The 10,208-nt window shown below is 65.9% G+C and overlaps 1 protein-coding gene across 2 annotated transcripts; it reads left to right on the plus strand.

Moving 5' to 3' along the window:
- The first annotated feature begins 100 nt into the window (after window positions 1-100).
- Window positions 101-10,208, plus strand: SREBF1 (sterol regulatory element binding transcription factor 1). Of its 2 annotated transcripts, none has more exons than XM_083872675.1 (19): window positions 101-601; window positions 3,917-4,306; window positions 4,432-4,601; window positions 4,677-4,817; window positions 4,896-5,114; window positions 5,201-5,315; window positions 5,397-5,608; window positions 6,046-6,250; window positions 6,785-6,969; window positions 7,059-7,320; window positions 7,429-7,595; window positions 7,679-7,847; window positions 7,925-8,033; window positions 8,106-8,215; window positions 8,307-8,439; window positions 8,611-8,773; window positions 9,012-9,197; window positions 9,275-9,386; window positions 9,862-10,208. In XM_083872675.1, the coding sequence occupies exons 1-19, from the start codon at window positions 496-498 to the stop codon at window positions 10,083-10,085; spliced, it is 3,378 nt and encodes a 1,125-aa protein (XP_083728801.1). In that variant the 5' UTR covers window positions 101-495; the 3' UTR covers window positions 10,086-10,208. The 2 variants fall into 2 exon arrangements, with proteins under 2 accessions (XP_083728801.1, XP_083728802.1); XM_083872676.1 differs by lacking the exon at window positions 101-601 and adding an exon at window positions 2,906-3,031.

Below are 10,208 nucleotides of genomic sequence, written 5' to 3' on the forward strand. Positions count from 1 at the left end.
TCCTGGGGTCGGTGACATCCCCAGGGCTTGGTGACATCCCCAGGGGTCTGTAACATCCCCTGAGGACGGTGTCCTGCTCAGGGTTTGTGCTTCTCCCTGCTCAGTTCCTGGTGCACCAGCTCCCTGTCCAGTGTCCTGGGATCCCTGCCCGCTGTAGCTGGGTCCCGGCCCGGTGCCCTCGAGAGTCCCCGGCCCCGTGTCCCCGAGGGTCCCCGCTCGGTCCGCCGGGGGTCCCGGTGCGGCGGGGCGGTGCGGGGAGGCGGTGCGGGGCGGGACGCGGCGGCGGGCCCGCCTCCCTCCATCCCCCCCGCCCTCCCCGCCCGGTGGCAGCTCCGGGCACGGTTCGCGGGAGCAACTTGGCGGCTCGTCCCCGTGTGCCTGTGCCCGGGCCAGCGCGGCCATGGCGGGCGGGCGAGCCCGCCACCTCTAGAGCCGCCCGGGCTGCCGCAGCCACCGGAGCCACCGAGAGCCACGGGAGCCACCGGAGCCGCCGGGATGAGCGCTCTCGCCTTCGACGATGCGGCCCTGGATGGGCTGGCACCGTCCCTCGGCCTCTCCGGGGCCAGCGACATCGACACGGCCCTGCTCAGCGACATCGACGGTGCGTCCCGGCGGGGACGGGACGGGGCATGGCCGGGGCTTGGGGCATGGCCGGGACCGGACCGGGGAATAACCGGGGCTCGGTGCACGCGGGGGCTCTGGGCTCGGTGCGGTTCTGGGGCTCGGTACATGACCGGGACCGGGCTGTGGCACGGCCGAGACCGGGCTGGGGGAAAACCAGGCTCGGTGCACGGCCGGGGGCTGGGCACGGTGCGGTACCGGCTCCTGGAGCGTGGTCGGGACGTGTCTGGGGGTATCAGCGGGGCTTGGGGCACAACTGGGAGCGGGCTGGGGGTGTAACCAGGCTCAGTGCAAGGTCAGCACCGGGCTGGGGGTATAACTAGGTCTCAGTGCATGGCCGGTACCGGGCTGGGGGTATAACCGGAGCTCCGTGAATGGTCGGGCGCGCTCGGTGCATGGCCGTGGCCTGGGAGTCCAGGCTCGGTGCATGGTCAGGGAACTTGGTAGCGTCATTTGGCCGGGGCAGCGGGATCGGTGCACAGCCAGGAGTCGGTGCATGGCCGCCGGTGCGGGCTCGGTGCCGGGCCCGGCGTGGGGAGGGGGGACACCGAGCTGCTGGAGCGCGGGGTCGGTGCAGAACCGCGCTGGCTCCGTTATCGGGGGCCGATCCACAGCGGGGGGCTCAGGGGTGAGGGAACACAGGACACCGGGACCCCCGGGCTGGAGGTGCCGCTACCAGGACAGCCCCGACGATTCCCCCCCCGCCGTTCCTGGTCACAGCATCGTGTCTCCGGTAGCCCCGCCCCCTCCATGACGTCACCGGCGGGGTTACTCTCGGTCGTTCCCTCCAGGGCGCATGGGTTCTCCCAACCCATCCAACCGGGATGTGGTGAGATGTGGCCGCTCCGCTCCAGCCCCGGGCTGGCACTCGCTAACACCCACCTCCCCGCCGGCCTGGGCTCCGTGAAATGGGGATGCTCCAAGGGGACCCATTCCCGAAGGGAACTCACTTCCCAAAGGGACACATTCCTCAAGGGGACCCACTTCCCACCACCACAGCACCACGTGTGCCGTGTTCAGCGTTTCCAAGGCTTTAGCAAAAAATTGGGGATGCCATGAAATTGAGGATCTCAAATAATTGGGGATTCCAGCTCTTGGGAAGCCCTGCAGCCACCTTGCCACGTGCTCCACTAGCTCTGTGGATCCACAGCATCCACCAGCTCTGTGGATCCACAGCATCCAGCACGGCCAGTGGAACATGTGGGAAGGCGGGCACGGGACTTGAACCTTCCAACACCTGCCTCCCAGTGTGACTCATGGTGGTCTCTCCTCCAAGACCTGAGGTGGAGATGGCATCCCAGGTCTGCAGGTTCATCCCAGTGGCAGTCGGGGCGGATCAAAGCAGATCCAGGTGCCACCTGCTTTTCTTGGCGAGTTTTTGGCGTGGGCAGGGAAACAGGAGCTGTGCCAGGGCTGAGTGGTGCCGTATGGGATGAGGTTTTCCCACTGTGGGGTTTTGCCATGCTCCTTTTATCACAGCCGGCCGGGCCACCTCGTACCCCACAGTTCCCCAAAGTGGGTTTGTCACCGGTCCCCAGTTGGCCATGGCTTGTCCCTCATCCATGTACCAACCCCTGGGTGATGTGCTCAGGGATGTGGGTGCCCTGAGCCTACTGGAAACTTCCAGGACCCACAGACGAGTGGGTCTGCCCCACAGGTTCCCACGGTGGGGGTGGAGGTGGCACTGGTGGGTCCCCATGTCCTGCTGGTGGTGTGGGTGCAGTGGCTGCCACAGAAACACCTGGAAGGTGCCAGGAGGGTGGGACAGCCGTGGGACCCCCACGGTGGGCAGCAGGAAGCGGGGGAGGGGACAGGAGGGAGCACCCTCTCTCTGCAACCCCAGACTTTGCTCTGGACCACGAGGGAGCCTGGGGAGGGGGTGGGGGTCTCTTGAGTGGAATGGGGGGCTGGGAGCCCCCCGGAAGGACACCCACCTGCACAGGGCAGGATGCCGAGGGCCGGATGTTTGTTTGGGGTGTAATAGCGCTGTGTGCAGACCCCGATCGATGCGAGGTGACTCCTGGGCAATGAGCGAGGGGCGGTCACACCGGGCTGGAGGGGCGATGGGGCTCGGGTAAAGGGGTTAACGGAGTGTGACCCTGAGTAACCGCGGGCGGCTTGCGGCGGGTGCCCGCCAGTAACCCGGTGCCGGGCTCACCTTGGGCGCCGGGGGCTGTCCGGGGGCGGCCGGCGGGCGCGCAGGCGGCGATTGGCGGAGTCGCATCACCCCATCGCCGGCCGCGCTCCAGCCCTGGCGCGGGCAGCGCGGGGAGGGCGCCGGGGAGGAGGCGAGAACATGGCTTTAAAATATCCCGGGGCCTCTTCGCTGCCGGGCACGGGGCTGAGCGGGGGCTGCAGCCTCCTCCTGGGGATCCCCCCGCTCCCACCTGCATGGAGTGCACCTTTGAAGGTACCCCCGCCCCGCCAGCCGCCTCCCCCTCGTCTGGCGGGGTCACCGTCGTGGTCTCTCTCGGAGTGCTGCACCCCATGGGGAGGGCGGTGTCCGGGGGCTGTGGTTGGGTGGGGACACCCCGGGGGTGTGTGTGTGTGGGTGCCCTGGGGGTACCCCGGGATCTGTGCGTGCAGGTGGGGTGAGCCTGGGGGTACCGGAGTGTGGGGTGTCCTGGGGTCCGTGTGCCCCCGGCGGGATGGGGGCAGCCCTGCATGGTGGGAGCATCCTAGGATGCCTCAGTGGAGGTGTCACAGAGACCCCGATGTGTCTGTGAGGGCACCCCAGGGCGCCCAGTCCCCACTGAGTGGGACAGACCCCCGCTCAGGCTGTTTTAGCCCTTTGCTTGCCCAGCTGCTCTCCTGAGGGCTGTTGTGATCAAACACACCTGGCACTGGGGTCTGGCACATCCCAGGGGTGCCACCCCGCTGTCCCAGTCTGAGCACCCCCTCCCCTTGAAGCAAGGGCTGACTGGGGGATTCTCGGGGTTCCCAGTACGGAATAAATGAATGAATGAGCTGGCACAAGCTCCCCTCAATATCAGAGACATGCTGAGATGTGCCCTGCCACTCCCAGACCAGGCTGAAAAAGGCTGACTGCTGTTGGCCAAGCCCTGACACCCCTGCTTTGAGTGCCGTGCCTCAGTTTCCCAAATGCCAGGATGGGTGGGAGGCTGAGAGGAACAGGGCACAGCAGATTCATGGGCTCTCAGGGAATTTTGCCCCTGGATTGTGGGGATGTGCCCTCTAAATGCTACCCTGTAGGGAGGGGCAGAACGGGGCCAGGCCAGGCCCACCTTGGGAGGTGCGGGGCAGCAGCTGACGGCACGGGGGGTGTGTTTTACAGACATGCTGCAGCTGATCAACACGCCGGACAATGACTTCTCGGGGTTGTTCGACTCACCGTTCAGTGCCCCGGACAGCGCCGTGCCCTCGGGGCTCTCCTCCACGCCGGGCACCCTCAACACCTTCCTGGGTCCCAGCAAGCCGCCCCCCGCCGCCCCCACGGGCAGCACCTACACGGGGCCCCCCGGGATGGCCACCTTCACCCCGCCGCCCCCGGCCCCGCTCCTGCCGGCGCCATCCCTGGGTGTCAAGGAGGAGCCATCCGTGGTGCCCAGCAGCCAGCCCCAGCCCCAGCCCGGCGTCATGTTGGCCCCCAGCTTCGTCCCTGCGTCCCCCAGCCCGTTCACTCCCCAGCCCTTGGTGGGCTACCAGAACCAGAACGGCTTCTCCGGTGAGGATTTGGGGCTCCCGGCTGAAGGTGTTGCTGGAGGGAGGAAACGTCCCTGCAGGATGGGGCTGTGCAGGGAGGGCTGGTGCCAGGGGCTCTCTTAACGCTGTCCTCTGCTCCATGCCCAGCTGTGCAGCCTGGGAGTGCGGGGCAGACCCTGCCCAGCCCCCTGCCCACCCCACAACCCAGCCAGCCCGTGACACTGCCTGGCCCTGTGCAGAATGTGGCACCCCAGCAGCTCCTGGGCCCCGCCGCCCCCACCACCCAGTCTGTGTCACCACAGATCCAGCCAGTGCCGGTAAGCCCAGGGCCAAGGATGAGGGATCCCCGTGACCCCCACAGCCCCACTCTGACCCCCCCCACTGCCCCTCAGGTTCTCCTGCAGCCCCATTTCATCAAGGCTGACTCCCTGCTGCTGACAGCCGTCAAGACAGATGCCAGCAGCGCCAAGACTTCCACCATCGCCTCCCTGGCCACCAGCGCCAGCGGCTCTGCCACCCCACTCCAGGTGCCGGTAGGTGCCGCCTCTGGGAGCTGCACGGTGGGTGAGAGGCTTCAGGATCATCAGTGACCCCACCCTGCACCCCTGCAGGCCCTGGTGAGCGGAGGGACCATCCTGGCCACGGTGCCGCTGGTGGTGGACGCGGAGAAGTTGCCCATCAACCGTCTGGCGCCCAGCGGGAAGCCGGCGCTGGTGCAGAGCCGGGGCGAGAAGCGCACGGCACACAACGCCATCGAGAAGCGCTACCGCTCCTCCATCAATGACAAGATCGTGGAGCTCAAGGACCTGGTGGTGGGCACCGAGGCCAAGGTGGGAGCAGGGAGTGGTGGGGCAGAGCTTGGCAATGGGGGAGGTTTGCCCTGCAGTTGGGCTGAACCGTTCCTGCCCGCTGGCAGCTCAACAAGTCGGCGATCCTGAGGAAGGCCATCGAGTACATCCGCTTCCTGCAGCAGAGCAACCAGAAGCTGAAGCAGGAGAACCTCGCCCTGAAGATGGCCATGCAGAAGAACCGTGAGTGGAAGGGCAGCTTTTGGGGTGGGGAGGCTCAGCTCCATGCCCCCAGCAGCCATCAGCTTACTCTGCTTCCTGCAGAGCCTGCAAAGGACTTGGGGACCCATTGCAGCCGGGGGGCCAAGGTGGAGGCCCCCATGGAGGTGGTGAAGGCAGAGGTGATGGAGATGCTGACACCACCACCCTCAGATGTGGGCTCCCCATCCCACAGCAGCCCACTCTCACTCAGTGGCGGCAGCAGCAACAGCAGCAGCGACTCAGAGCCTGACAGCCCGCTCTGTGCCCATGGCAAGGTGAGGGAGGGCTGGGGGTGGATCTCCCTGCCCTGGGTAGGGCAGGGGATCTGCTGCTTTGTGTAGGAAGTGCCAAGGGCAAAGCTGTTTTCCAGATGGGGAAACAGCTGAGAGCCCTGGTCTTGTTCTCTGAGGCTGCTCCTCACATGATTTGGGGCTGGGTGTGGAGGCAGTTTTGTTCTACCCTAAAATGTTCCCTGTGCCCCATCCTATACCCTGAAACGCATGCCCCTGTATTCCAGCCTGTGTCTCATTACCATGCCCCGCTGTGCCCTATATCCCACTGCCTATATCTCATGTCTGTCCCCCATCATCATGCCTTATATTCCATGCTGTGTAGCCCATGCTCTGGATCCTGTGCCCTATATCCCATGCCTGTTCCCACCACCCCACATCCATGCTTGTCTCCCAGACTCACAGCAGCTCTGCCTGTGCAGGTGAAGCAGGAGCGCCCACCACCCTCACCCAGCAGCCAGGGAATGCTGGACCGCTCCCGCATGGCCCTCTGCACCTTCGTCTTCCTCTGCCTCTCCTTCAACCCTCTGGCCTCCCTCCTCCAGGGTTCTGGCTCCCCAGCCCCCCTGGAGAGCCAGGACACTGCTGGTCCCGGCAGGAGCATCATGGCTCAGTCTGGCTCTTTGGGTAAGCTCTGGTGTGAGGGACATTGGGATGGCGATTGTTGGGACAGGTGTGGGATGGAGGCTATCAAGGTGGGCATGGGCTAGAGGCTGTTGAGGTGAAGACCATCAAGGTGCAGGATGTTGGGGTGGGTGTATGGTAGGAGCTAACCTGGCTCGAGGCTGCTGGGATCAGCATGAGGTTGGGATGGGGGTTGTCAGAGTGGTGACCATCACAGTGGTGGTGATCGTGGTAGACGTGGGGTGAAGGCCATCAGGAGAAGGGGCTCAGGGTAGGTCCAAGATGGGAGATGATTGGGGTGGACGTGGGGCAGGGACCATTGGGTGAATGCTGCTGGGATGGGCACAGGGTGAAGGCCACCAGAATGGATATCCTGGGGGGTGTGTGAGGCAGAGATCATTGGGGTGGAATCTGTTGGGGTGAACACAATTGGGTGGAGGCTCTTGGGTGGACATGGGATGAAGGCCACTGGTTGGAGACCCTGGGGTGGGCACAGGGCAGCATTGGTGGGGTGTTGCTGACCCCATCCCTGCACAGAGGACTCATGGGGATGGACGCGGTGGCTGTGGCCCACACTGGCCTTCTGGGCACTGAACGTGGCGCTGGTGCTGGGCGCGGTGGTGCGGCTCTTTGTCTGCGGGGAGCCCGTCACTCGCCCCCACTCCGAGCCCTCCATCCTCTTCTGGCGGCACCGCCGGCAGGCTGACCTCGACCTCGACCGGGTATGTCCCACTGAGCACCATGTCCCCTGCCCCACCTGCCCTGTCCCCTCACCCTGTCCACACTGACCTTCTCTCTCTCTGGGCTGCAGGGAGACTTCGCGCAGGGGGCCCAGCACCTGCGCACGGCGCTCGGGGCTCTGGGGCGGCCACTGCCAGCCTCCCACGGGGACCTGGCCTGCAGCCTGCTCTGGACGCTCCTGCGCCACCTGCTCCAGCGCCTCTGGGTGGGTCGCTGGCTGGCTGCCCGGGCTGGGGGGCTGCGCCCGGACCCCCCGCCCCCTGCCCACGTCCGCCAGAGTGCCCGCGATGCTGCCATGGCTTATCACCGTCTGCACCAGCTCCACCTCGCCGGTACAGCCCTGTGCCATGGGGGCTGAGGGACAGGACCCCTGAGCCCCGCATGTCCCCACAATCCCCTGACTGACCCCATGCCTGAGCTGCCCGTCCCCATTCCTACAGGGAAGCAGGCTGGGGGACATCTGCTGGCCATCAACCTGGCACTGAGTGCTGTCAACCTGGCTGAGTGTGCTGGTGATGCCATCTCCGTGGCAGCGCTGGCCGAGATCTATGTGGCGGCTGCCCTGCGGATCAAGGCCAGCCTGCATCGCTGCTTCCACTTCCTGGCGGTGAGTGTGGGGCACTGGGCTGTCCCCTGTGTCCCCTGGGACTGAAGTCTCAGGTCCTTCCTGACCCCCTGCTCTCCCCGCAGCGCCCCTTCCTCTGCAGCGCCCGGCGCGTGGCCCTGTCCCACGGAGGGGCCGTGCCCCCTGCCATGCAGTGGCTCTGTCACCCCTTGGGCCACCGCTTCTTTGTTGACGGAGACTGGGCGGTCAAGGGTGTCCCCAGGGAAACCATCTACAGCTCTGCCGGCAACCCAGGTGACCCCGAGCTCCCAAACCCCGCACTCCCCGTTTTGGGGTGTGGTGTACCTGCTGACCCCATCTCTGTGCCCCAGTGGACCCGCTGGCACAGGTGACCCAGCTCTTTCGTGAGCACCTCCTGGAGAAGGCGCTGTGCTGCGTGGCCATGCCAGAACCCAGCCGTCCCACTGCCCAGGGAGACAGGTGAGTACTGGGGTGGGCATCTTCTCCCCCTGCCTGGTGTGGGGCCAGCCCCCTCACAGCCCCTTTCCACAGGCGGTTCTCTGATGCCCTTGAGTACCTCCAGCTGCTCAATGGCTGCTCCGATGTCAGTGGCACACCTGGCCCCGCACCCTCCATCACGTCCGGCTTGGCGGCTGTCACAGGTGAGGCTGGCGTGTCCCCCATTGGGGTCACTTCATGTGGGGGGCCACGGGAGTGAAAACACCCTGCTCCTGTGTCCCTCCCACCCTGCAGGCACCGACCCCGTGTCCAAGTGGTGGGCATCCTTCATTGGCATCGTTATCTACTGGCTGCAGGGAGATGAGGAGGGGGCTGAGCGCCTCTACCCGCTGGTGGAGACCATGCCCCGGGCACTGCAGAGCTCTGAGTGAGTGCTGGGGACATCAGGGACAGGGATGGCACCTCATTGCATGTCTCCCCTCTGCCTTGGACTGGCACGGCTTCTCTGAACACACTTGGAGCACCTGGTGTGTGTTGAGGAAGGGCACAGCTGTGCACAGTGAGGGGTCTGCAGTGACCATGTCCTCCCGCCTTGCAGGAAGCCCCTTCCCCGTGCTGCCCTGCACTCTTTCCGAGCTGTCCGCGCCTTGCTGAGCAAACAGGATGGGAGCCAGGCCACCCTGAGCCACTGTGAGAAGGCCAGCAGCTGCCTGCGGGAGAGCCTGGAGTTGGGCAGCCCCCCCAAGGGCACCATCGACAAGGTGAGCTGGGCTGGGGAGGGACGAGGTGGCTGCGAGCCCCCAGCCCTGGCGGGAGGTGCCCCCGACCCTCGCGGGGGTGCATTGTAGTTGCATTGCATGTGTCAGACTGGGAGTGCAATGCCCCTGCCATGCAGCCCGGCGGGGGTCCCGCGCAACAGCGCCTGCCCGCAGCGACCTCCTCGGTGCCCCGTCCGTCTGTCCATCCCCCTGCTCACCCCAACCCCTTTGTCCCCTCCAGGCAGTCCAGCTCCTGCTCTGTGACCTGCTCCTGGTGACCCGCACCAACCTGTGGCAGCAGCAGATGGGGGCCAGCCAGCAGCGCAGCTGCCTCTACCAGGCGTCCGCCCTGGAGCTCCGCGGCTTCCAGCAGGACCTCAGCAGCCTGCGGCGCCTGGCACAGACCCTGCGCCCCGCCATGCGCCGGGTGAGTCCCCACACCTGTCACCTGCTGGGTCCCCTGGTGCCCTGCACCTGGCTATGCTCATTGTCCCTTCAATCCAGGTGTTCCTGCATGAAGCCACTGCCAGGCTGATGGCCCGGGCCAGCCCCACACGCACTCACCAGCTGCTGGACCGCAGCCTGCGGAGGAGAGGGGTGCAGGGCAGCAAAACAGGTGGGCATGGGGTGGGAGAAGGGATGGGATACTTCACTCCTCACGTGCAGCACCCCAGCAGCCTTGGGTGGTGGGATATGTGGTGGGACAGGCATGGCACGCACTGCTCTGCACTCACAGTTCTCCAGCATGTTGGGTGGAGACATGGCGTGGGATACCTCGGAGGATGGGAAATGGGGTGAGGCACCCTGCTCCACACCTACAGCAGCCCCCACAAGTCTTGGGTGGTGGGACACAGAGTGGCAAACCCCATTCTGCACACATCATCCCACCAACCTTGGGTGATGGGATATGGGGTGAGACATAGGGTAGGACACCTCTTTCCCACCTCAAGAGCTGGGACACATGAGCTCCCACCCCTTGGTGGTGGCACCAGGGTGGGCAAATAACCCCATCCCTGTGCTGATCCTCCCAAGATTTATTCAGTGACTTTCACGGGCGTCCAAGGTACTGACCTTGACTCTATCCCCTGCAGCTGGTGAGCCGGAAAGCCACCCCACCCCACGGGAACACGCCGAGGCACTGCTGCTGGCCTGCTGCTACCTCCCTCCCAGCTTCCTGGCGGGCCCGGGCCAGCGTGTGGGGATGCTGGCCGAGGCGGCCCGCACGCTGGACAAGCTGGGCGACCGCCGGACGCTGCACGACTGCCAGCAGATGATCATCAAGCTGGGCAGCGGCACCACCGTCACGTCGGGATAGGTGGGGATGGGGCCGCCAGCCCCCCGCCACCCCCGAGGGTGCGGAATGTGGGGCGGCGGGGAGGCCGTGCCTCAGTTTCCCCGCAGGATGATGTTAGGGAGCGGCTTTGGAGGTGAAGGGGTG

This window comes from Zosterops lateralis, assembly GCF_965231275.1.
Source record: "Zosterops lateralis genome assembly, chromosome: 15".
NCBI classification, from domain to species: domain Eukaryota; kingdom Metazoa; phylum Chordata; class Aves; order Passeriformes; family Zosteropidae; genus Zosterops; species Zosterops lateralis.